General features: G+C 46.4%; 1 protein-coding gene across 2 annotated transcripts in view; it reads right to left on the reverse strand.

Annotated features, from left to right (window-relative positions):
• Positions 1 to 25,235, reverse strand: part of OCRL (OCRL inositol polyphosphate-5-phosphatase) — a 42,016-nt gene extending 16,781 nt beyond the window's left edge. Inside the window, exons 1-12 of one of the 2 annotated variants that reach the window (XM_058196908.1) lie at positions 25,030 to 25,235; positions 20,980 to 21,050; positions 19,738 to 19,817; positions 17,442 to 17,480; positions 8,755 to 8,865; positions 8,552 to 8,644; positions 4,734 to 4,854; positions 4,487 to 4,654; positions 3,435 to 3,536; positions 1,954 to 2,068; positions 1,731 to 1,847; positions 1,437 to 1,624 (exon numbers count right to left, since the gene is read on the reverse strand). In XM_058196908.1, coding sequence (XP_058052891.1) covers positions 1,437 to 1,624; positions 1,731 to 1,847; positions 1,954 to 2,068; positions 3,435 to 3,536; positions 4,487 to 4,654; positions 4,734 to 4,854; positions 8,552 to 8,644; positions 8,755 to 8,865; positions 17,442 to 17,480; positions 19,738 to 19,817; positions 20,980 to 21,050; positions 25,030 to 25,074 — 1,250 coding nt within the window. In that variant the 5' untranslated portion in view covers positions 25,075 to 25,235. The remainder of the gene's footprint in view (positions 1 to 1,436; positions 1,625 to 1,730; positions 1,848 to 1,953; positions 2,069 to 3,434; positions 3,537 to 4,486; positions 4,655 to 4,733; positions 4,855 to 8,551; positions 8,645 to 8,754; positions 8,866 to 17,441; positions 17,481 to 19,737; positions 19,818 to 20,979; positions 21,051 to 25,029) is intronic. The other variant, XM_058196909.1, reaches the window with a different exon arrangement.
• Between the last annotated feature and the right edge of the window lie 1,435 nt (positions 25,236 to 26,670).

A 26,670-nucleotide genomic window follows, 5' to 3' on the forward strand; every position in this document is an offset into this window, starting at 1 on the left:
CTCTGTGGTAAAACTCAAAAAATAAATTAGGATGTATTACTTATTTATTAGGGACGCTCAGTGGCTATGACGCGGAGCTTGTCGATCAAAAGGTCGGCAGTTCAGCGGTTCAAATCCCTAGTGCTGCGTAATGGAGTGAGCTCTCGTGACTTGTCCCAGCTTCTGCCAACCTAGCAGTTCGAAAGCACGTAAAAAATGAAAGTAGAAAAATAGGGACCACCTTTGGTGGGAACAGTGTTCTATGCGCTTTTGGCGTTGAGTCATGCCGGCCACATGACCACGGAGACGTCTTCAGATAATGCTGGTTCTTTGGCTTTGAAACGGAGTTGAGCACCGCCCCCTAGAGTCGGGAACGACTAGCACATATGTGTGAGGGGAACCTTTACCTTTACTATTATTTATTAGTGGTGATAGCATGGTTTTATTACTGCTTCCCTCACTGTCCCGTCCTAAGTAGGTGTCCTTGGCTAAAGATGTTCTACTTGAAACCTTAGCAAAGCAACCAGAAAAAGTCCGTACATTTCTCCAAACTGTGCTCACCAGAATTCAATCAATCAATCAATCAATCAATCAATCAATCAATCAACCAACCAACCAACCAACCAACCAACCAACCAACCAACCAACCAACCAACTAACTTCTGGTGGCTGAGCCTCTGGTGGCTCAGGCTGCTAAGACAGTCTGCTATTAACACAGCTGCTTGCAATTACTGCAGGTTCAAGTCCCACCAGGCCCAAGGTTGACTCAGCCTTCCATCCTTTATAAGGGAGGTAAAATGAGGACCCAGATTGTTGGGGGCAATAAGTTGACTTTGTATATAATATACAAATGGATGAAGACTATTGCTAACATAGTGTAAGCCGCCCTGAGTCTTCGGAGAAGGGCGGGATATAAATGCAAATAAAAAAAAACCCAACAAAATAAAACCCCAACCAACCAACCAACCAGATATTATATCACGTATTATGGTATCTAATCTAAAAACTCGTAGTTTATTTAAGTGTGCCACAGATATGACCCAATTTAAATATATCTCTGTGGCCGTGAATTCTTTAAGGGCTTGGGCTTCAATCATCATCCTCTTTTAATGACCCCCTAATCCCCTGCGGGGTGGAGTCGGGGCAACTGAATAGAGCTGAGTGTTTGCCGGATGCCCTTCTCGTTGCCAAGGCGGAGTTTTGTTCAGCAGATATATTCTCATTATGCCCAGAGAGAGAAATATCTGTCTCTACCTAGGATCGAACTCGGAGCCTCCTGATTGTGCGGCGAGAGCTACACCTCTAGGCCACCACACCACTCATGGCTGGGGCTTCAATGAATGTGTTTACTTCATTGAGCCAAACGTGTTCCTTTCCGCCTTGCTTCAACGAAATCAGTAACGCGGCTCCCGCTGAACCACTCTCCCCGCCACCCGTGTCCCACCCTTCGGACGCACTCGTGTTTCATGATGGTCAGCTGGGGCAGATTCTGGTCGGGAACCTGGAAGCTCATGCGGGCGCAGATGTCCTTATAGTCTTGATTGCGCTGCTCGAAGTTCTCCACGTGGGCAGCCAGGTGGGAGTTGACGATGCAGAAGCTGGTGTTGTGGAAGACGAACCTGACGGCCACACCACCCTTGTTGCCCTGCAGGAGGCCCGACAGGAGGAGGGAAGAGCAGAAGGAAAAGTGTGGGTTGGAGGGTGACGAGGAGACAACCTGGGGAACCCGACGTCCTGGGGCCCCCGCTCACCATCTTGCCCATGATCCCGGTGCCAACCGTCTCCGCCGCCACGTCTTTGATGAAGTCGATCTGCTCCTTCCTGGCGAAGATCAGCAACATCATGCCAACCAGGCGCACCAGCTGCACCTGCCAAGATTGGAGATTCTAGAATGGTTGCCCTGCTCTCAGTACGGGCCCTGATTCTAGGGAGCTGCCCGGCTTGCCCTCAACAGGATGAGGGAATGGGACTTACTTTCCTGTACTTGGCTTTGTGGTGCAAAGCCTTCTCCACGGCCGCCAGCCACTCTTGCTCTTTGTTGGAGTCGAAGTAGAAGAAGGCTTCTGTGCTCAGGTCCAGCTCCTGGAACCTGGAGGGGAGAGTTCGGCAGATGCCAAGCGTGGCCTCAAAACCCCGGCGGTCAGCTTATCATCAGCCGTCCTCGGCTTGAGGAGCCCTGGTTAGAATGCGGTATTGCAGGCTAACTCTGCATTCCCACTGCCAGCAGTTCGATCCTGACCGGCTCAAATTTGGCTCAGCCTTCCATCCTTCCGAGGTCGGTAAAATGAGGACCCCGATTGTTGGGGACAATATGCTGGTTCTGTAAATCGCTTAGAGAGGGCTAGAAAGGGCTGTGAAGTGGTATATAAGTCTAAGTGCTGTAGCTATTTTCCTTCCTTCCCTTCCCTCTCCCACCTTCTTTCCTTCCTTTTTCTCCTTCCATTATTTTCTTTCCTCTCTTGCATTTTACATTCCTCTTTCATTTTCTTTCCTTCCTTCTCCTTCCCTCCATTCTTCCCTCTCTTTCATTTTACATTCTTTTTCCTTCCTTGCTTCCTTCCTTCCCTCCCTCCCTCCCTCCCTCCCTCACTGTGGTTAAAATGCAGTGTGGCAGGCTAATTCTCCCCACTGCCAGCAGTTCGATCTTGACCGGCTCAAGGTTGACTCAGCCTCCCATCATTCCGAGGTCGGTAAAATGAAAACCCAGATTGTTGAGGGCAAGATGCTGGCTCTCTAGACTGCTTAGCAAGGGCTGTAAAAGCGCTATGAAGAGGTATATAAGTCTAAGTGCTATTCCTATTAGGAGCCCTGGTGGCACAGTGGTTAGAATGCAGTATTGCATGCTGACTCTGCCCACTGCCAGGAGTTCGATCCTCACCAGCTCAAAGTTGGCTCAGCCTTCCATCCTTCGGAGGTGGGTAAAATGAGGACCCAGACTGTTGGGGGGCCAGAGGCTGACTCTGTAAACCGCTTAGAGGGCTGTAAAGCACTGTGAAGCGGTATATAAGTCTAAGTGCTGTTGCTATTGATGCAGTCACTTCCAAAGCTAGTTGTTACTGTTCTTTGAAGAAAAATCCTTATTGCAGTCAAGACTAGTCCGATACTATCTATCGGTCCATCCATCCAACCATCCTTTCCCCAGGGAGCTCAAGATAATATATTGAACATTTACAATATATTGCTTCCCCTTCGTCTTCCCTCCCCTCCTGGAGGTAAGTGGACCCTTCCCAGCCCTTTGCTTCTGGGTTAACATGTAAGAACCCTAAGACGAAATCCTGGGGATTATTTTTCTCTAACTGCGCCAAATTTAAAGCTAATGATTGCTATGAACAGAACTGGAGTGAATAAAGTCTCAGTTACAAAAGGAACAAGAAACTGGAAACAGAACCAATGTGGTAGCAAAAGAGAAAGCAAGAATGGTCTTAATAAGGCTCTGGTCCCGCTAGGGATCTCACCCTACGCAATATATGTCTGGAGGCTCCGCGTCCGAGATCAGCCAAGGCTCCAAACCCCCATCTGGCGATTGTCCGTTGACATTCCATGTCCCTATAAAAAACCTGCAACATACAGAAGGAAGCGGAGTGGTTGAGGCAGGGTTAGAGGTCCCTAGAGGTCAGAGATCATGACCCCAAAAGCAATGAAAAGAAAAGAAGTTTCCTCAAAAGCGAAAAGGCAGGCTGGATCAGCGGTCACCAATTGGTGGTCTGTGAACCACTGGTAGTCTGCGAGAACATGTTAGTGGCCCGCAGATTTTTTTTTTTGCATTTTTTATATTGCACTAAATCAGGGGTCCTCAAACTACGGCCCCCAGGACGGATACGTGCAATGAACGTTTGTGTTGCTGCAGAAAGTCTCCCCCTTTGGGGTCTTTTTATGTGGGTTGGAGGGGGACAGAAGTTCCAATTTGGGGTCTGCTTCAGCCTCCTGGTGCAGGGCTTTGGGCGAAGGCTGGAGGGAAGGGCCGATGGTGGTGAAGAGCTGGAGGACCTCGTTCCAGTGGGACTGCATCATGGTCTGGAACTGGCTGACCATCTCAGCCCGCTGAGCCTCCAGGCACTGGCACCTGGCCTTGCACTCCCGCCGATCTTCTCTCTGCTTGGAAAGCCTATGCTCCTAGTCCTCAGTGAGGTGCTTCTGCTGAGCCTCCTTCTCGGCCAGATCCAATTTGAACTGATCTGTTTTACCAACTCTTTTCTCATGGTGGCTGCTTAGCTCCAACAACTGCTTCCTGCTGGGGCCCTAAGGAGCCTGGGCGGGCAGGAGAGAAGTGGGTGGGAGGGGCGAGTAGAGGCTGGTGAGGTGCCCCTTGACGTGACATCGAGTTGGCCACGCCCACCCAGTCACATGACCACCTAGCCACGCCCACCCAGCCGGTCATTAGGCAGATCGTATTAGTGGCGCGCGGGATTTAAAATTACGAATTTCAGGATGGACCGGCAATGCTGGGAGATGAAGAGGCCCATTTCTCTCAGGTCAACCTCCACGGGTGCCTTTGCACGGCCCTCACCTGAAGTTCCGGATGTTGACGTATTCCTTCTCCCGCTTAAGGACGAAATGCTTGATGAGCCCTTCTCTCTGCCCGGATTGCGTGTGGGTGGACGGCGCAAAGAACGTGCGCATGGTGTTGCTGCCTTTGGGTGGGTCCTTGTTGGTATTCTCCTTCTCCCGGGGGTATCTAAAGGAAGGAGATGAGGCATGGAGTCAAGCTGGCCTCTGCAGCCGAACCTAGGACGTCCATCTCTGAGACGACTTACGATCGGCTGGGAGGCTGGGGTGGAGGTGGGGGGTCTCGACGGGCACTCATCTGCTGGTTCTGCAAGTTCCTTTTCTTCTCCAGGCTGATGGCGCTGAAATTATCCTCGAAACCCAGAAGGCCTGAAGACAAGGAAAAAACAAAAACATTCAAACTAGCCTTCAGAAATTCAACAGCAGAATGGAAGAAATAGGCTAACTAAGATAACAGATTAACAGAGTTGGAAGGGACCTTATATGTCCAACCCCCCGCCTAAGCAGGAAACCCTACATCATTTCTGACGAATGGCAGTCCAATCTTTTCTTGAAAGTCTCAAGTCCCCACAACTTCCGAAGGCAACTTCTGTTCCATTGGTTGATTTTTCTCACTGTCAGAAAATTCCTCCTTATTTCCAGATTGAATCTCTCCTTGATCAGTTTCCATCCATTATTCCTTGTCTGGTCTTCAGGTGCTTTGGAAAATAGCTTGACCCCCTCCTCTCTGTGGCAGCCCCTCAAATATTGGAAGACTGCTATCATGTCTCCCCTGATCCTTCTCTTCACTAGACTAGCCATGCCCAGTTCCTGCAACCGTTCATCGTATTTTTAGTCTCCAGTCCCCTAATCATCCTGGTTGCTTTTCTCTGTACTCTTTCTAGAGTCTCAACATCTTTTTTATAGTGTGGTGACCAAAACTGGATGCAGGTCTTACTAAGACCACACTTAAAAGAGTTTCTTAAGAATTTAGCACTTAAGAATTAAGAATTTAACACTTAAGAGTTTCTTAAGAGTTGGTTTCTAAATTTATTTTATTATGTAAAATATAAAATACAAAAAAAGAAAGAAAAGAAGAAATTTAAGGGCACGAAAGGGAACGGGAAAAGTGGATGTGAGATACAAGGGGGAAGAGAAAAAAGAAAGAAATGGGGGCATTGACTTCCAACTCTTCCTAGCTCAGTCCAAGATAAACACGTTCCAGCCTCAATTTTTTGCTTTTACACATTAATGTATAACTAGTCATTTCCATAACACCAAATCTTTCTAATCAACACAACCAAGATCAAAGTTTCATTTTTTTTTCTTCACAAGCAAGCACAAATTCCAGAACTGATATCTAAATAAGAACGTATTTTCCTCTTTAAATCAAGTAACCAAGTTAACTATTCCTGCTTTATCTTCCTTGCTACGGGGAAGTAACGTATTATTTCTATTTGCACCTAGTAATCTTTATAAAACTGTCACCATTTTAAAAAGGTGCTTTCCCATTCTGCTATTCTAGCACCACTGTCGTCTGATAACTTTCTTCTGGGTGCAGCCCAGATATTTCCAGACTTCAATTTCCACTCCAAGGATTTGCAGCGTGTCCTTGATAACGGGGGTGGGGTGGGGTGGGAGTGGGGGTGATTCTGGGAGTTGACTCTCAAGACATCGAGAGGACTTCCAGAATGTTCCAGGGAGGCTGTGGAAACACAAGGCCATTTCTCTTCCACCACAATATTCCATAACACACGAGCACACAGTAGATACAAACTCAAGGTAAACCGCTCCAAACTTGATTGCAGAAAATACGACTTCAGCAACAGAGTGGTCAATGCCTGGAATGCTCTACCCGACTTTGTGGTTTCTTCCCCAAACCCCCAAAACTTTTAACCTTAAGACTGTCTGCTGTTGACCTCACCCAGTGGTGGGATTCAAATAATTTAACAACCGGTTCTCTGCCCTAATGATTTCTTCCAACAACCAGCTCCCCAAACTGCTCAGAAAGTTAACAAACCGGTTCTCCCGAAGTGGTGCGAACTGGCTGAATCCCACCACTGACCTCACCGCATTCCTAAGAGATCTGTAAGGGGCGGGCATAAGCGCACCAACGTGCCTACTATCCCTATCCTAATGTCCCCTTTTATTCGTATCCATTTCATGTATTAATAACCAGGTTTATACTTATATCTGTTATCTAATACAGGGGTCCCCAACCTTTCGGACCTCAGGGACCATTAAATTCATAATTTTAAATCCCGCGGACCACTAATATGATCTGCCTAATGACCGGTTGGGTGGATGTGGGTAGGTGGTCATGTGACTGGGTGGGCGTGGGAAACTCAATGTCATGTTGTCGAAGGGCTGTCCCGGTGTCTGGAAGCCGTACGGGTCTGGATGGGGAGAAACAGACTCAAGCTCAATCCCTCCAAGATGGAGTGGCTGTGGATGCCGGCACCCCGGTACAGCCAGCTGCAGCCGCAGCTGACTGTTGGGGGCGAGTTATTGGCCCCAATGGAAAGGGTGCGCAACTTGGGTGTCCTCTTGGATGGGCAGCTGTCGTTTGAAGATCATTTGGCGGTTGTCTCCAGGAGGGCCTTTCACCAAGTACGCTTGGTTCGCCAGTTGCGCCCCTTCCTTGACCAGGATGCCTTATGCACGGTCACTCATGCTCTTGTCACTTCCCGTTTGGATTACTGCAATGCTCTCTACATGGGGCTGCCCTTGAAGTGCACCCGGAGGCTGCAGCTAGTCCAGAATGCAGCTGCGCGGGTAATAGTGGGAGCAACTCGTTGCTCCCATGTAACACCAATCCTGCGCAGTCTGCACTGGCTTCCTGTGGTCTCCCGGGTGTGCTTTAAGATTTTGGTTACCACCTTTAAAGCGCTCCATGGCTTAGGGCCCGGGTACTTACGGGACTGCCTGCTGTTACCTGATGTCTCCCACCGACCCGTACGCTCACACAGAGAGGGCCTTCTCAGGGTGCCGTCCGCCAAACAATGTCGGCTGGCGCCCCCCAGGGGTAGGGCCTTCTCTGTTGGAGCTCCCACGCTTTGGAACGAACTTCCCCCTGGTTTACGTCAAGTGCCTGATCTTCGGACTTTTCGCCGTGAGCTGAAAACGCACCTATTTATTCAAGCGGGACTGGCTTGAAAGTCTTAAAAGTTTTATTAAATTTTAATTGGGGCTATTTATAATTTTATGATTTTAAATTGTTTTAAATTTTCGGCCATTTGTAATATGCTTGTTTTAGTTTTGTTTTTAATGTGTATATTGCGGGTTTTTTAATATTTGGCTGTACACCGCCCTGAGTCCTTCAGGAGAAGGGCGGTATAAAAATCTAATAAAATAAAATAAAATAAATGTTGAGGGGCGCCTTGCTAGCCTCTACTCGCCCCTCCCCTCTCAGCCACTCCTTGCCTCCCCGCCCGGGCTCCTTAGGGCCCCAATAAGAAGCAGTTGTTGGAGCTAAGCAGCCACCATGAGAAAGAGTTGGCAAAACAGCTCAGTTCAAATTGGATCTGGCCGAGAAGGAGGTTCAGCAGAAGCACCTCACTCAGGACTAGGAGCAAAGGCTTTCCAAGCAGAGAGAAGACCTGCAGGAGTGCAAGGCCAGGTGCCAGTTCCTGGAGGCTCAATGGGCTGAGATGGTCAGCCAGTTCCAGGTCATGATGCTGTCCCACTGGAACGTGGCCCTCCGGCTCTTCGCCACCAGTGGCGTTTCCTTCCAGCCTTCACCATAAGCCCCACACCAGGAGGCCAAAGCAGACCCTAAATCAGAATTTCTGCCCCCCTCCAACCCACACAAAAAGACCCCAAAGGGGGAGACTCTCTGCAACAACACAACCGTTCATTGCACGTATCCGTCCCAGGGGCTGTAGTTTGAGGACCCCTGATTGAGTGCAATATAAAAAAATGCAAATAATTTTTCTGCGGACCACCAGTTGGTCACCGCTGATCTAATACATGCTTGACAAAAATAAATAAATAAATAAATAAAAAAAAATAGATTTCTGCATTCAAAACATTATTTGCTAAACGAACTTGCCCAGGGGGAAAGCATGCAAGACAGGTAGACCTTTACCTGCAGGAAGAGGCTCAACGGGGCCCGAGAGGCCTTTCACTTGGTGCCAGGAGGCATGGTCCACAAATTCAGGGAAAGGGGCTTTTGATGACGCTGGAAGAAAAGAGGCACCTCGGTCAGTCACCTCCAGCTCTGGCCATCACCCGACTTAGGTTTTCATTGATGACATCGTAAGGAAGGAAGCGGAAGGAACGAAGCATCACCTTTCTGAACTCTGAGCACCTCGGCAAGGAACTCCAAGCATCGCTCCTCGTCGGCTATTTCAAACAGGCGCTCGGCGGTCCGATCGCCCTGGAGGCGGATCTTGCAACCAGCTTGGGAGTCAAACACAAGAAAAGCACATGTTCAGGAAACAGGCATCAACGCCGATAAGTCCGAGAACGGACGTTAGCCGGTCGCAATTTACTTTAAAAGGATAGAACACGGGGGTGGGGGATTGTTAAAAAGACAGCAAAGGAAGAGGAAAAGGCCACAGCAGGGTTTTATTATTATTATTATTTTTTTTTTGGAAGCAACCAACTCTGCTCAAAATCGGAGCAGCTTTGGGAGTTGGGGCTGCCCTCTTTGAAGATCAGAACTGCACCAAGGAGCAGGATGTGCTCTGAGCCGTTGCTCTGGAAAATTCATTACTGTAGAAAAAGAAACAGAAACTATACCACAGTTAAGACTTTGACCCCGCTGCACCTAAACTGCCTGACCTGGAAATCCAAACATATATTGTACATTATGCTAAACGAAAGAAGAAAGCAACGTTGAAGAGGGCCTCTGGTGGCGCAACAGACTAATGCAGTCTGTTATTAACAGCAGCTGCCTGCAATTACTGCAGGTTCAAGTCCCACCAGGCCCAAGGTTGACTCAGCCTTCCATCCTTTATAAGGTAAGTAAAATGAGGACCCAGATTGTTGGGGGCAATAAGTTGACTTTGTATATAAATATACAAATAGGATGAAGACTATTGCTAACATAGTGTAAGCCGCCCTGAGTCTTCGGAGAAGGGCGGGATATAAATGTGAATTAAAAAAAAAAAAGAAGAAGAGGAAAAATAAGGATATCTAACTTTCGTTATAAAAAAAAAAAGTTGCGGAAGATCCTGAATGGAGCGTCTGAATTAGGTATATTTTGGGATAGGCGTCCATGGCTGGCCTGCTTGAGGGAAAAGACTCGGATATCCATGAGAGAACCATCTTCCCAAAGGAAGCTGAGCTTGTTGTGACCCAGTAAGAAACTCAGTCCGTGAAAAAGTAAAAAAAAACTTTATCCGAATAGCTGAGAATTACTTCATTCCCAGCATCGTTCAACTCAAATTAAAACAAATTCCTCCCAACACAAATTCCTCAGTCCTATCGCAAACCTTGGTCCAATTAGGCAAACTGCTAAAGGCCCTTCCTGGCAAACGTCCAGAAGCCACAAAAACAGAGACGTAGACGAAGCAGAAGACCAAGCGGAAGACACAGCTACAATGTTGTTTTCCGACAAAGCTGAAATGCCGGTGCTGGTCTGTTTTAAGCCTTATGGGAGGGGCCAATCATCTCTTGGCCCTACTCCTGAGTTGTCCTCTCTGCTTGAGCTGCTCTTGCCTTCTAGAAGCTCTTCTCATGCATGCATTAGGAACAGGCTCCTCCTGTTCCTCTGCCTCACTACTATCAGCCTCTGGAGGGTCTGGAGTCCGCACCTCACTCCCCGATGGCCCTGGCCTCACCTCTGCCTCATCGCTGTCTGACTCCGTTGCCAGCCCCGCAGGCTGCTTGCAGAGCACAACAGCTCTTGAGACCCAGTAGTGATAAAGGCACCAGGCTAGAAACCAGGAGACTGAGAGTTGTAGTTCCATTTTAGGCATGAAAACCCAGCTTGGGTGACTTTGGGGCAAACCCCCCAAGGGGACAATGAATTCCTGTTCTACCTTCGGTATGAAAGCTGGTTGGGTGACTTTGAGCCAGCCACTGTCTCTCGGCTCAACAAACCTCACTGGCTGGTTGTGGGGAAAATAGGAGGAGGAAGGAGTGTGAGGTGTGTTCCTTGCCTTGAGTTGCTTATAAAAAATAAGGGCTGGATATAAATAAGTCACTAAATCATGGTACAGCCATTAAGACGTTGGGCTGAGTCACTCTCTTTCAACCCATTTAATCTAGAAAGTATTCTCTGTACGTAATTTTGAGCAACCGAAGGAATGGAAGATACAAATCTAATGAAGAACCAAATGGGGAAGGGAGAGAGGGAGGGTAGGAAGGAAGGAAGGAAGGAAGGAAGGAAGGAAGGAAGAGGCAAGGCAGTGAGGAAGTGAAGGAAGGAAGGAAGGAAGAAGAAAAGAGACAAGGGAGTGAGGAAAGGAAGGAAGGAAGGAAGGAGAGAAGAGACAAGGGAGTGAGGGAGTGAAGGAAGGAAGGAAGGAAGGAGAGAAGAGACAAGGGAGTGAGGGAAGGAAGGAAGGAAGGAGAGAAGAGACAAGGAAGTGAGGGAGTGAAGGGAAGAAGAAGAGACAAGGGAGTGAAGGAATGAAGGAAGGAAGGAGAGAAGAGACAAGGGAGGGAGGGAGGGAGGAAGGAAGGGGTATCAAATAATTTCTGGTGAAGAATGAAACAATCCTTTCGCCTAAATTCATAGTTTGAATTAACCAGCAAAATCTCAAACTTGCTGTACCTTCCCCATTAGTGCAATCCAGGAACTTATGCTTATCAGCTTCGCAATAAATCAATATACAGAATACTCTTTGAACCAGAGTTTAATAGCTTGCCTTGTTCCCCCCCCTCCAAGAGATAAGCAGAAGGGCTCCTTGTTCATTTAACTGTCATCTTATTAACTGTCATGTACGATAATACACATGTGACCTTCGGAAGCACTTACATTTGCTAAATGACTAATTCCAAAGAACGATTAAAAACAACAACAAAAAAAAAAAAGAAGAAGGGGAGGAAGGGAGGGAGGGAAAAATGAGGTTTTTCTGCATCAAATAATGCCAAACATTATTTAAGAAAGTCAAATGAGGTTAGCTCCTGACTTATAAGGAAAGGTATGCGCAAAACAGGTCTGGAGAGATTTAATCTATTGTCCTCCCTTCCTAGCTGCTTGTAGAGTAACACGATCCTTTCAAATAAAAAAATAAAATAAAAATGCGACATGCATTGGCTCAGATGCTTCTCTGAAGGTGGGTGAGCTTAAACTAGTTTTTTTCGGGGTGGGTGGGAGAGATTGCCCTACCCTCACCCCCAAAGCAGCAAAATGAGTCCTTGCAAGGCTTGAGGCTCCTTTCGGATCCTTAAATTCTCAAAATCCCCTCCCCAGCCGCGGTCCATAAGACGCCTTTTTAAAAACACCCTGGCTGTCAAGGGAGAGGGATCACTTCAGCCGCTCCACAGCTGAGCAAGAGCAAGCAAGATAAGACAGCCGTCTCCATCCCAACCAGAATTTGCACTTTTATCACCGTTTCCGCCCAGCCGACGCCTGAGTGGAAGAGAGTTGAAGAGGCATGCAAACTAAAACAGAAGCTTATTTATTATCAGTGATATACACTTTAAAAAAAACAAACGAACCTGGACATTGAGCTTCATTGCCTGCCCTTTTCCACACCAAGGTCATAACAACAACAACAAAAACCAAAACAAGAGTCTTCTCCTTTTCTTTGGTAATGGAATGGGAGGAGAAGACTTTTGAGAAGACAGAAATCCAGAGTTCCTTGCTTCCTTATGAAGGGTCGGCCATTCTGCAGATCGTGCAAGAGATTTTTGGGCATGGCTAGCGAGCGAGGCCTTTAAACGGTGGTGCTGGAGAAGACTCCTGTGAGTCCCTTGGACTGCAAGGCGATCCAAGAGGAGATCAACCCTGACTGCTCTTTAGAAGGCCAGATCCTGAAGGTGAAACTCAAATCCTTTGGCCACCTAATGAGAAGGAAGGACTCCCTGGAGAAGAGCCTAATGCTGGGAACGATTGAGGGCAAAAGAAGAAGAAGGGACGACAGAGAATGAGGTGGCTGGATGGAGTCAATGAAGCAGTCGGTGTGAGCTTAAATGGACTCCGGGGGATGGTAGCAGACAGGAAGGCTTGGAGGAATGTTGTCCATGGGGTTGCCATGGTTCGGAAATGACTTTGCAACTAACAACAATGATAGATGATAGATAGATAGATAGATAGATAGATAGATAGATAGATAGATAGATAGATAAATTGATCGATCCAAGGAACTCCTGCATGTTCTTTGGACTGCAAGGTGATCAAACTGGTCAGTCCTAGAGATCAACCCTGACTGCTCTTTAGAAGGCCAGATCCTGAAGAGGAAACTCAAATCCTTTGGCCACCTCATGAGAAGGAAGGACTCCCTGAAGAAGAGCCTAATGCAGAAAATGATGGAGGGCAAAAGAAGAAGGGGACAGCAGAGGAGGTGGCTGGATGGAATCACTGGTGTGAGCTTAAATGGACTCCAGGGGATGGTAGAGGACAGGAAGGCCTGGAGGAACATTGACCATGGGGTCACGACAGGTGGGACACGACTTCATAACTAACAACAACCACCACCACTAAGACTCCAGGATCCCTCTCATGGTGACTGCTATTAACTTGCCTTCCATTGAGGACCTGTATACTGCACGAATCAAGAAGAGGGCCGTGAAAATATTTGAAGATCCCTCGCATCCTGGACATAAACTGTTTCAACTCCTACCCTCAAAACGACGCTATAGAGCACTGCACACCAGAACAACTAGACACAAGAACAGTTTTTTCCCGAAGGCCATCACTCTGCTAAACAAATAATTCCCTCAACACTGTCAGACTATTTACTGAATCTGCACTACTATTAATCGTCTCATCGTTCCCATCACCAATCTCTTTCCACTTATGACTGTACGACTATAACTTGTTGCTGGCAATCCTTATGATTTATATTGATATATTGACTATCAATTGTGTTGTAAATGTTGTACCTTGATGAACGTATCTTTTCTTTTATGTACACTGAGAGTATATGCACCAAGACAAATTCCTTGTGTGTCCAATCACACTTGGCCAATAAAAAAAAAATTCTATTCTATTAAGCCTGGATTACTACATTGAGAAATGAGAAAAGAGTAAATAGAGACATGGGCTCTGTTTTTCTATGGAGATTCTCAGTCATCCAGGTCATGGTTGTCCCAAAGGTACTTTTTCAAGAGGTAATTGGGCTTTCTGGTTTTTCTTTGAAGACGTTTCGCTTCTCCAGCTCTGGGCTGGATAGTGGGGTTCCCGCCCTCAGAGCCGAAGAAGCTTCTCGGATGAGAAGCGAAACGTCTTCAACAGTAAAACAAGAAAGTCCAGTTGCCTCCTGAAAAAAACAAAACCACACCTTTGGGAGATTGAGGATTACACTGGGAGTTGGCTAAGCCTGTATAGATAAATGTCTCTCTGGAATTTCGAGTTTACACTTGCAGGCATCTTCAGAAGCAACCACAGTTTTGAGATTTTATATATTTTTATCCTGCCTTTGTTGTTTTTATAAATAACTCAAGGCACCAAACGGACCTAATGTTCTTTCCTCCTCCTATTTTTCCCACAACAACAACCCTGTGAGGTGGTTTGGGCTGAGAGAGAGAGACTGGCCCAAAGTCACCTAGCTGGCTTTTATGCCTAGGACAGGACTAGAACTCACAGTCTCCTGGTGATTGGCCTAAAGTCACCCAGCTGGCTTTTATGCCTAGGACAGGACTAGAACTCCCAGTCTCCTGGTGATTGGCCCAAAGTCACCCAGCTGGCTTTCATGCCTAGGACAGGACTTCAACTCCCAGTCTCCTGGTGATTGGCCCAAAGTCACCCAGCTGGCTTTCATGCCTAGGACAGGACTAGAACTCCCAGTCTCCTGGTGATTGGCCTAAAGTCACCCAGCTGGCTTTTATGCCTAGGACAGGACTAGAACTCCCAGTCTCCTGGTGATTGGCCCAAAGTCACCCAGCTGGCTTTCATGCCTAGGACAGGACTAGAACTCCCAGTCTCCTGGTGATTGGCCTAAAAACACCCAGGTGGCTTTTATGCCTAGTACAGGACTAGAACTCCCAGTCTCCTGGTGATTGGCCAAAAGTCACCCAGCTAGCTTTCATGCCTAGGACAGGACTAGAACTCCCAGTCTCCTGGTGATTGTCCCAAAGTCACCCAGCTGGCTTTCATGCCTAGGACAGGACTAGAACTCCCAGTCTCCTGGTGATTGGCCTAAAGTCACCCAGCTGGCTTTTATGCCTAGGACAGGACTTGAACTCCCAGTCTCCTGGTGATTGGCCCAAAGTCACCCAGCTGGCTTTCATGCCTAGGACAGGACTAGAACTCCCAGTCTCCTGGTGATTGGCCTAAAGTCACCCAGCTGGCTTTTATGCCTAGGACAGGACTTGAACTCCCAGTCTCCTGGTGATTGGCCCAAAGTCACCCAGCTGGCTTTCATGCCTAGGACAGGACTAGAACTCCCAGTCTCCTGGTGATTGGCCTAAAGTCACCCAGCTGGCTTTCATGCCTAGGACAGGACTAGAACTCCCAGTCTCCTGGTTTCTAGGCAAGTGCCTTAACTACTATACCAAACTGGCTGGCTGGGATTAAAGCTTATTTGGACTCTCCTGCACAAAAAACCAAAAGAAGGCATAAACGCTGTCTGCCCACCCCCCTCAAAAAGGAGGGGCAAACTTGGTTTGGAACTACTGCCCCCTGGCATCAATGTACCAAGAGTCTCTTGAAAGTCAAAAGTTGTTTTTTTTTTAGAAAAAGGAAAATAGGTTGTCAGCCTCCGTAAGTGTTCCCACCTCTGTTTTACATCATCCTTGATGGTACCCTTTACCAATTCCATGGCTCTGAATTTTCGGAAAGATTTCTGCACCACCACCCCGTCCCCAGTTCTGATCTCATGTAGCTTGTGATGCCAGCATTCTGGAATACCATTTCCGCCCGCCCCCCCAGAAAAAACATTAGCATACTCTCTGAATTGTCTCCCTGACTGAAAGTAAACATCATATCTACGTAATCACACCGGACATCTGCTTCCTGGTTTCACTCCATCCTTGCTGAATTTTATATCGTGCTTTTTGGTTTTTCTCTATAGTATCAGGCAGAGCAATAGAACGTATGGTTTATAGGTTTGGACACCTAGAAAAGGCACTGTTCAAACATGGAAATGGAATATGTGATATAAAACAATAAAAAATATTTAACACGAAGAAGGAGGAGGAGGAGGAGGAGAAGAAGAAGAAGAAGAACTGTTTATAGAAGCTTTATATAGAAAGAAGGGAGGAGAGAAAAAGAATAAGAGGAGGAGGAGGAGGAGAAGAAGAAGAACTGTTTATAGAAAGAAGAAGGGAGGAGGAGGAAAAGAATAAGAGGAGGAGAAGAAGAAGAAGAAGAAGAACTGTTTATAGAAGCTTTATATAGAAAGAAGAAGGGACGAGGAGGAAAAGAATAAGAGGAGGAGGAGGAGGAGGAGGAGAAGAACTGTTTATAGAAGCTTTATATAGAAAGAAGGGAGGAGAGAAAAAGAATAAGAGGAGGAGGAGGAGGAGAAGAAGAAGAACTGTTTATAGAAGCTTTATATAGAAAGAAGAAGGGAGGAGGAGGAAAAGAATAAGAGGAGGAGGAGGAGGAGGAGGAGAAGAACTGTTTATAGAAGCTTTATATAGAAAGAAGAAGGGAGGAGGAGGAAAAGAATAAGAGGAGGAGGAGAAGAAGAAGAAGAAGAACTGTTTATAGAAGCTTTATATAGAAAGAAGAAGGGACGAGGAGGAAAAGAATAAGAGGAGGAGGAGGAGGAGGAGGAGAAGAACTGTTTATAGAAGCTTTATATAGAAAGAAGGGAGGAGAGAAAAAGAATAAGAGGAGGAGGAGGAGGAGGAGGAGAAGAAGAACTGTTTATAGAAGCTTTATATAGAAAGAAGAAGGGAGGAGGAGGAAAAGAATAAGAGGAGGAGAAGAAGAAGAAGAAGGAAGAAGAAGGAGGAGGAGGAGGAGGAGGAGGAGGAGGAGGAGGAGGAGGAGGAAGAAGAACTGTTTATAGAAGCTTTATATAGAAAGAAGAAGGAGGAGGAGGAAAAGAATAAGAGGAGGAGGAGGAGAAGGAGAAGAAGAAGGAAGAAGAAGGAGGAGGAGGAGGAGGAGGAGGAGGAGGAGAGGAGGAGGAGGAGGAGAAGAAGAACTGTTTATAGAAGCTTTATATAGAAAGAAGAAGGAGGAGGAGGAAAAGAATAAGAGGAGGACGAGGAGAAGGAGAAGAAGAAGGAGAAGAAGAAGGAGAAGAAGAAGAAGGAGGAGGAGGAGGGGAGGAGGACCGAATAGTCCAGTTCTGGTCACTTTTCCCAGAAAACCTCCATCCAGGCAGCAGCAGAAGGCAGAGAAGAGAAGAAGAACTGTTTATAGAAAGAAGGAGGAGAAAAGAATAAGAGGAGGAGGAGGAGGAGAAGAAGAAGGAGGAGAAGAAGAGGAGGAGGAGGAGGAGGAGGAGGAGGAGGAGGAGGAGAAGAAGAACTGTTTATAGAAGCTTTATATAGAAAGAAGAAGGAGGAGGAGGAAAAGAATAAGAGGAGGAGGAGGAGAAGGAGAAGAAGAAGGAGAAGAAGAAGGAGGAGGAGGAGGAGGAGGAGGAGGAGGAGAGGAGGAGGAGGAGAAGAAGAACTGTTTATAGAAGCTTTATATAGAAAGAAGAAGGGAGGAGGAGGAAAAGAATAAGAGGAGGACGAGGAGAAGGAGAAGAAGAAGGAGAAGAAGAAGGAGAAGAAGAAGAAGGAGGAGGAGGAGGGGAGGAGGACCGAATAGTCCAGTTCTGGTCACTTTTCCCAGAAAACCTCCATCCAGGCAGCAGCAGAAGGCAGAGAAGAGAGAAGAGCAAGAGAATGAGTCAAGTGGGAAAGACGAACGCGTCAGCCTTTCAGAGAAGTCTCATTTCTGAGGAAAAAAGACTCACAATTTGTGGCTATGTCGATCAGCAAAGTTTCTTCAGCCTCTGGAAGGAAGGGGAAAAACAACAACCAAGAATCAGAAAACTGCAAAATGCAAAAAGATAAGAATAGGAATTTTTCCACTTGGGCTAACTAAAGGGGGAGAAATTCAAGTGGTTGTGGGGGGGGTGGGGTGGGGGGGGGACGGGGACGGACGACCACACTTGATAAAACAAAAAATGTGAAGACGCACTCCATCAAGTAGTAACTTTTTTAAAAAAAAAAAAGAATTCATCATAGGATTTATTCAGTGACAATGCAATGTGTAAAGAATTTGTTGTTGTTTGCTTTCCTTTACTTAATATCTGTCTAGCCTAGGGGTCTGCAAACTTGGCCACTTTAAGACTTGTGGACTTCAATTCCCAGAATTCCTCAGCCAGCTTTGCTGGCTGAGGAATTCTGGGAGTTGAAGTTCACAGGTCTTAAAGTGGCCAAGGTAGGAGACCCCTGGGTTAGCCTATTTTCAATTGCTAAATCTTTACTACAGATTTAGTAAAAAAAATAAAAAAATAAAATTGGACCGTCATAGTAAATGTTCAGCATTACATTCCATGGATAAAATCAGTCAAATCTGTTCCAATCTTTAACAGAATCTGTAAGAGCTGTAACCCATGAATGCATTATCTGTTCTAAGATGGATAGAGTCTTGCCTTGTAAAACTTTAATTTTTTTTAAATTTTTCCTTTTAATACAAAGAGATGTAATGTGACTATTTAAACATAACTGTACCCAGAACACACCCTGTCTGATGAAAATTGAATGTTATATAAATAACTAAACAAATAAATCAAATAAAACATGAAGAAAAAAAATCTGGGAGGCTGCCATCTTGTCAACCCTAGTCCTTGTTATTGCACAAAGTATCTGTTACCCAGACGACACGCTGTTGAATGAACGATGAAATTAAGGGGTAGACTTTTAATCCTGGTTTGCAAGAGCTCAGCGCCTGGACTGTGTTTCATATGTTTACAAAAACACCAAGGCCATCATTAAATATTTATGGAGATCCTCTGTCACCCAAGTCATGGGTTGTCCCAAAGGTGCTTTTTTCAAGAGGCAACTGGGCTTTCTCATTTTTCTTTGAAGAAGTTTTGCTTCTCATCCAAGAAGTACCTTCAACTCTTTTTCTTTGAAGATGTTTTGCTTCTCATCCAAGAAGCTTCTTCAGCTCTTTTTCTTTGAAGACGTTTTGCTCCTTATCAGTGGTGAAATCCAATTTTTTTTTACTACCGGTTCTGTGGGCGTGGCTTTGTGGGCATGGTGTGGCTTTGTGGGCGTGGCTTTGTGGGCGTGACAGGGGAAGGATACTGCAAAATCCCCATTCCCTCCCCACTATGGGGCCAGCCAGAGGTGGTATTTGCCAGTTCTCCGAACTGCTCAAAATTTCTACTATCAGTTCTCCAGAACCTGTCAGAACCTGCTGGATTCTGTCACATCCAGGACATAAACTGTTTCAACTCCTACCCTCAAAACGATGCTATAGAGCACTGCACACCCGAACAACTAGACACAAGAACAGTTTTTCCCCGAAGGCCATCACTCTGCTAAACAAATAATTCCCTCAACACTGTCAAACTATTTACTAAATTTGCACTACTATTAATCTTCTCATCGTTCCCATCACCAATCTCTTTCCACTTATGACTGTAACTTTGTTGCTGGCAATCCTTATGATTTATATTGATATATTGACCATCATTTGTGTTGTAAATGTTGTGCCTTGATGAAGGTATCTTTTCTTTTATGTACACTGAGAGCATATGCACCAAGACAAATTCCTTGTGTGTCCAATCACACTTGGCCAATAAAAAATTCTATTCTATTCTATTCTATTCTATTCTATTCTATTCTATTCTATTCTATTTCACCCCTGCTCCTCATCCAAGAAGCTCCTTCAGCTCTTTTTCCTTGAAGACGTTTTGCTTCTCATCCACAAAGCTCCCTCAGCCCTGAAGAAGCTTCTTGGATGAGCAGCAAAACGTCTTCAAAGAAAAAGCTAGAAAGTCCAGTTGCCTCCTGAAAAAGCATCTTTGAAACAGGGCTAACAGTTCATTAATCAAGCAAGCAAGGGGATTCTCTGCTATGTTTCTCTGCTATGTTTCCACTGGCACAGGATTTATGGTTGCACGAAAACTCCCGACCAGCATCTCTGGTTGCTAGGGTCCAGATTCTGTTTGTGGTTTTGATTTTGACACGAACCTTTCCTGGATTGCAGGAAACCATGAGTCATCAAACCAGAAAGAAAACAAGACTTTTGAATACCTTGAACACATTTAAAACGGCTGTTCACTGGAATGTGTTCTTGAAGAGGGGGGTCTGTCCCCTGGGAGCTTATAACCAACCTGCAATTAAAAAAGAAGAAGAAGTGATAACTTAAAAGAGGCACAAAAGAAGGAAGCGGAGGAAAGCGCGCAAACATTCTTCGTTTTGCCCTTCCAGGCAAAAATACTACACGTGGGATGACTCACACACAGGTACAAATGGGAATGGTGTTACAGCATTTGTCCAAACACAAGAGACTACACACCCCGCACATAAATTGTTTCAACTCCTACTCTCAAAACGAGGCTATAGGGCTCTGCACAGCAGAACAACCAGACACAAGGAGAGTTTTTCCCTGAATGCCATCACTCTGCTAAACAACTAATTCCCACAACATTGTCAAATAATTTACTAAGACTGATTTACTATTCTTCTTCTCTTCCTTACTAGTATCTATCTCTTCCCACTTATTACTATAACCGTGTTGCCTGTATCTTTCAATTTATATTATTTTTGTTTCCTAGCACGATTTGATAGCTTATTAGTAACCTTGACTATCAGTAAGTGTTGTATCTTTTTATTCTTGATGAATGTATTTTAGTCTCCTTATGTACACTGACAGCATATACACTGAAGACAAATTCCTTGTGTGTCCAATCACACTTGGCCAATAAAGAATTCTATTCTATTCTATTCTATTCTATTCTATTCTATTCTATCCTATCCTAATATTCTATTCTATTCTATTCTATCCTATCCTAATATTCTATTCTATTCTATTCTATTCTATCCTATTCTATTCTTCTATTCTATTCTTCTATTCTATTCTATTCTATTCTATTCTATCCTATCCTAATATTCTATTCTATTCTTCTATTCTATTCTTCTATTCTATTCTTCTATTCTATTCTAATATTCTATTCTAATATTCTATTCTATTCTAATATCCTATCCTATCCTATCCTAATATTCTATTCTATTCTATTCTATTCTATTCTATTCTATTCTATTCTATTCTATTCTATTCTATTCTATTCTAATATTCTATTCTATTCTACACAACGATTTTCTGTAGTGCAAATGAGGGCTACATTTTGGCTGGGGAATTCTGGGAATTGAAGTCCACACATCTTAAAAGCTGCCAAGGTCGGGAATACTGCCACAGGCTAACAAGTACAAGGATCTGTGTACAGGTTTGTAAGCAGCGGCGACAGAAATGTTCGCCCTTCACTGGGGACTTACTCATATTCTCCGCCACGTTGGACCAGGCTCAACTCACACGGCATTTGCTGACCTGCATTCACCTCCACGCCCTAAAGACCAGCTAAGGAAAAAAGGATGAGCGAAAAAGCAAGGAAGGATCCTTCAAAGGATTTCCAACCGGCAGAGTCTCCGTATCGTGTTCTGTCCTTCTCTCTCCATCTTATTCAACCTCTGAAAGAGGATAAACCTCAGCGCCTTGCCGTGCCAGCTTCCTACCCCCCCCACCCTCTCTCTCTCTCTCTCTGCAAGCTCCTTAAGGAACATTTCACAAAAAGGGAGAGCGAGAGAGGTACGAGCCAAAACATTTGACCTAGGGGGAAAAAAAAAGCACTATACTTTAGCAAGAATGACCAGAAAGTGATTGAAAAAAAAAAACACCACACCGCCATCAGTTTTGAAAGCCGTGTGATTACAGGGGAACCAAACACGTGGCTAAGAGACTGAAAGGTCGGCAGTTCAAATCCCTACAGCAGGTCTCCTGCGTCAGCAAGGGGTTGGACTGGATGACCTCCAAGGTCCCTTCCAACTCTGTTACTCTAACGTTTGTTTCTGACTTCCATGCTTTAAACTAAGACCTGCTGTGCGCTAAATATCCCAGGGGGAGAACCATCTCTCCTGTATTAAATCCAGTTCATTTTCCAACAGCAATCCCAGCCAGGTGTTTCTGAGAAACTCAATTTACCTGCAGGGAAAAAAAAATAAAAGCTTTCTCGACTGACTGCCCGAAAGTATAGAAACGGAACTGCTGAATATGGAGATGTGTTCTGCTGCTCGCGTAATTTGGGGATTGTGATTTTGGGAAAATGGACCAGAAAAAAAGTAGATGATAAATAGATGGTAGGAGATAGAGATACCGGTAGATATATGGATAGCTAGCTAGCTAGATGACAGATAGATCAATACACATAGATCAATATATAGATGATAGACAGACAGAAGTAGGTAGATAGATAAATAGGAAGTTTGATAGATGATAGATCGATACATAGATGATAGATCGATAGATGGTAGACAGACAGAAAGAAATAGGTATAGATAAGATAGTTCGATAGATGACAGATAGATCGATAGATAGATCAATAGAGATGACAGAGATATAGATGATAAATCAATAGAAAGATGATAGACAGACAGATAAAAATATATAGATCAGGGATCTCCAACCTTGGCAACTTTAAGACTTGTGGACTTCAACTCCCAGAATCCCTTAGCCATCAAAGCTGGCTGAGGAATTCTGGGAGTTGTAGTTCACAAGTCTTAAAGTTGCCAAGGTTGGAGACCCCTGATACAGATGATAGATGATAGACATAGCTAGATATAGACAGACAGAAATAGAGCTAAAAAGATATAAATAGATAGATCCATACATAGATGATAGATCAATAGATAGATGATAGACAGACAGACAGAAATAGGTAGATAGATAAATCGGTAGTTCGATAGATGACAGATAGATCGATATATAGGTGACAGATCGATAGATAAATGATAGACAGACATAGAGATACAGACAGAAATAGGTAGATAGATAGTTTGACAGATGACAGATCAATCGATCGACAGATCAATAGAGATGACAGAGATATAGATGATAGATCGATTGAAAGGTGACAGACAGAAATATATAGATGATAGATAGGTAGATGATAGACATAGCTAGATATAGACAGACAGAAATAGAGCTATAGAGATGTAGATAGACAGATTGATTGATAGATACAAACAGACCAGAAGGACTGAGGAAAGTACAAGAAAGAGAAGACAACAGTTAAAAGAGCTGGAGAGGATTAGAAAGATCCTAGAATCTCCTTGGAAGATACATACTCTTTCCAGAGATCTAAAGAGATCCAGATGCTGATAAACATCTTTCTACACATCCACCAGACCGACAGCCTGACTAGATAACCCTTTGATTCGGTACCTGCCCCTGTACTATGGTGAGAACCGGCCTTTTAAAAACCGGGCAGAAAACATGAAAAGTTCTTAGTGGCAGAGCCGGGATGTTTTGCTTTGCCATCCATTGCAAGGATTCCCACCCCCACAACTCCCCAGCCCTCCGGGATCAGCAGCAGAAACAACCACACCGCGCACCGTTTGCATCTCAATTAGCCCGCTGGAAGGAGGAGGAGGAGAACAAGAGGAACCTGGCAAAGGTTTTGAATGCTCTGAGCTGCTGCTCGGCAAGCAAATTTGGGCCTGGGAAGGCGATTCTGGCACCCTTACCCTAGCCTTAATACCAAGGGGGTTCAAACGCTGGAAGGGCCCTCCTGGACAGGCCACCCCAGTTGGCCTGGGGGGGAAAAAGGAACAGGAAAGGAGGGTGCCCATCGTCCCCTGCCCAGCCCGCAGGAGAGGAGGGTGCCCATCATCCCCTGCCCAGCCCGCAGGAGAGGAGGGTGCCCATCATCCCCTGCCCAGCCCGCAGGAGAGTGCCCATTGTCCAGCCTGCAGGAATGCCCATCATCCCCTGCCCAGCCCGCAGGAAGGTGCCCATTGTTCACTGTCCAGCCCACAGGAAAGGAGGCTGCCCATCATCCACTGCCCAGCCAGCAAGAGTGCCCATCGTCCACTGCCCAGCCCGCAGGAGGGTGCCCACACTGTCCACTGGCCAGCCTGCAGGAAATCAGGCTGCCCATCATCCCCTGCCCATCCCGCAGGAAATCAGGCTGCCCATCATCCCCTGCCCATCCCGCAGGAAATCAGGCTGCCCATCGTCCCCTGCCCATCCCACAGGAAAGGAGGGTGCCCATCATCCCCTGCCCATCCCACAGGAAAGGAGGGTGCCCATCGTCCCCTGCCCATCCCGCAGGAAAGCAGGCTGCCCATCGTCCCCTGCCCATCCCACAGGAAATCAGGCTGCCCATCATCCCCTGCATAGCCCGCAGGAAAGGAGGGTGCCCACTGTCCCCTGCCCATCCCGCAGGAAAGGAGGGTGCCCATCATCCCCTGCCCATCCCACAGGAAAGGAGGGTGCCCATCGTCCCCTGCCCATCCCACAGGAAAGGAGGGTGCCCATCATCCCCTGCATAGCCCGCAGGAAAGGAGGGTGCCCATCATCCCCTGCCCAGCCCGCAGGAAAGCAGGGTGTCCATCGTCCCCTGCCCATCCCACAGGAAATCAGGCTGCCCATCGTCCCCTGCCCATCCCGCAGGAAAGGAGGGTGCCCATCGTCCCCTACCCATCCCGCAGGAAATCAGGCTGCCCATCATCCCCTGCATAGCCCGCAGGAAAGGAGGGTGCCCATCGTCCCCTGCCCATCCCGCAGGAAATCAGGCTGCCCATCATCCCCTGCATAGCCCGCAGGAAAGGAGGGTGCCCACTGTCCCCTGCCCATCCCACAGGAAAGAAGGGTGCCCATCATCCCCTGCATAGCCCGCAGGAAAGGAGGGTGCCCATCGTCCCCTGCCCAGCCCGCAGGAAAGCAGGGTGTCCATCGTCCCCTGCCCATCCCACAGGAAAGCAGGCTGCCCATCGTCCCCTGCCCATCCCGCAGGAAAGGAGGGTGCCCATCGTCCCCTGCCCATCCCGCAGGAAATCAGGCTGCCCATCATCCCCTGCATAGCCCGCAGGAAAGGAGGGTGCCCATCGTCCCCTGCCCATCCCGCACGAAAGCAGGCTGCCCATCGTCCCTTGCCCATCCCACAGGAAAGCAGGCTGCCCATCATCCCCTGCCCAGCCACCCCTGAGCTTTCAAGAGGAAGTCCTTTCGGAGGAAGCAAGCCGGGCAAGTCTTCCAAGCCACTTGGCCCTGAACATCACCCATTTCTGGGGTGCTTCGAGGACAGCAGGGCCTCCTCCCCCCACCCCACCCCCACTCCTGTGCCCCCCCCAACCCTCCCCACCCCCAAATGGGGAAGGGGGGGGGACTCCAAAGCCAAGAGGGATTGATTTTAAGAAAGGGAGGGGGGGCTCCCACTCTAGCTGCCCCTCCCCAGGGCAAGGTCAGAGCCTGCCCCCCCCCACTTGTTTAGACAAGCGCCCCCCCCACACCCCATAACTGCCCCCCCCAACCAGCTGGGCTAAGGATACAGCGAGGGTCCTCTTCCCGGGGTCGGGGGTCGCCAGAGGGTCCATGGAGGCGGCCAGGCCCCGTGGCGGGGCAGGGGATGCTCGTTCCCGGGGGGCTGCGCTGCCCCCCCCACCAACTCCCCCTCCCCACCGCGCGCTCCCGACTCGGCGGCGACCTTCGGCGACGCGCAGCCCGCAGGAGAGGCAGGAAGGGAGCAGACGAGGGGCAAGCTAGAGCGGCGCCGCTTCCGCCCGGCGGTGGGGTGGGGTGGGGTGGGTAAGAAAGCCACGCAGCGCCCTCTGCCGGAAGGGAAGGCCGCAGGCGCCGAAGGTGGTGGGGAACGACTGGCTTAAAGCGGGAGTTGCGATAGGAAGGCGGGAGGCTGGTGGAGGCGCCCGGGCTTTGTAGTAGTAGTAGGAGAAACATGGGAGTTGCGGCGTAAGGGATGGCGGAGAGCATCGCCACGGGGATCCCTTGCTTGCGCCGCAATTCCCATGTTTCCCCTTCTTCTACAAACCCCATGTGTCTGCACCAGCCTCCCGCCTTCCAAAGAATGGAATGGAATGGAATAGAATAGAATAGAAAGAATGTTTTCTTTCATTATATCCAATTAATATAGTTATTGCATGCTTATGGTTTTATATATATATATGCTTATATATTATTTAGTTACTTTCATGCTTATGCTTATATATACTGTTGTGACAAAATAAATAAATAAAATAAATAAAAATAAAAATAGAATAGAATTAATGGAATGGAATGGAATGGAATAGAATAGAACAGAATTAATGGAATGGAATAGAATGGAATGGAATGAAATTAGAATAGAATAGAATAGAATTAATGGAATGGAATAGAATGGAATTAATGGAATAGAATGGAATGGAATGGAATAGAATAGAACAGAATTAATGGAATGGAATGGAATGGAATGGAATAGAATAGAATAGAATAGAATAGAATTAATGGAATGGAATGGAATGGAATGGAATTAGAATAGAATAGAATAGAATTAATGGAATGGAATGGAATGGAATGGAATGGAATGGAATGGAATAGAATAGAATAGAATAGAATAGAATAGAATAGAATAGAATAGAATAGAATAGAATAGAATAGAATAGAATAGAATATTTTATTGGCCAAGTGTGGCTGGACACACAAGGAATTTGTCTTGATGCATGCATTCTCAGTGTACATAAAAGAAAAGATACGTTCATCAAGAATTCTAAAAGCTATATCCTTTGGGTTTAGATTTAATAAAGGCGGGTTTCCCCCCCCCACTCAAGGTCATAAAAGTGTAACAAAGCGAACAGATAAGAGATTTTAAAAAGGAAGTGAAAAAAAGGAAGAAAACGTAGAATTATGATTTCTCCCCGTCTTATTATTGAGTAATTGCCATTTTACTTTCCACCCCCCCTTCCTCCTCCTTGGACTTATTTTATCCTCAAATCTCTTAAATCAGCTGCTTGGTCTTCTTTCTGAGGGGAAAAAAACCACCATATAAGGCTTTTAAGGTTTTTTTTTTAAGTCTCTATTGGGTTTTTTTTTTCCCCCTTGGTCAAAGAATTTACCATGTGCCTCAATGGTTAAAACACTGAGCTTGTCAATCAGAAAGGTCGAGGTCTCCTGTGTGAGCAAGAGTGGACTAGATGTGT

The sequence above is a fragment of the Ahaetulla prasina genome, chromosome 11 (assembly GCF_028640845.1).
Source record: "Ahaetulla prasina isolate Xishuangbanna chromosome 11, ASM2864084v1, whole genome shotgun sequence".
Lineage (NCBI taxonomy): Eukaryota > Metazoa > Chordata > Lepidosauria > Squamata > Colubridae > Ahaetulla > Ahaetulla prasina.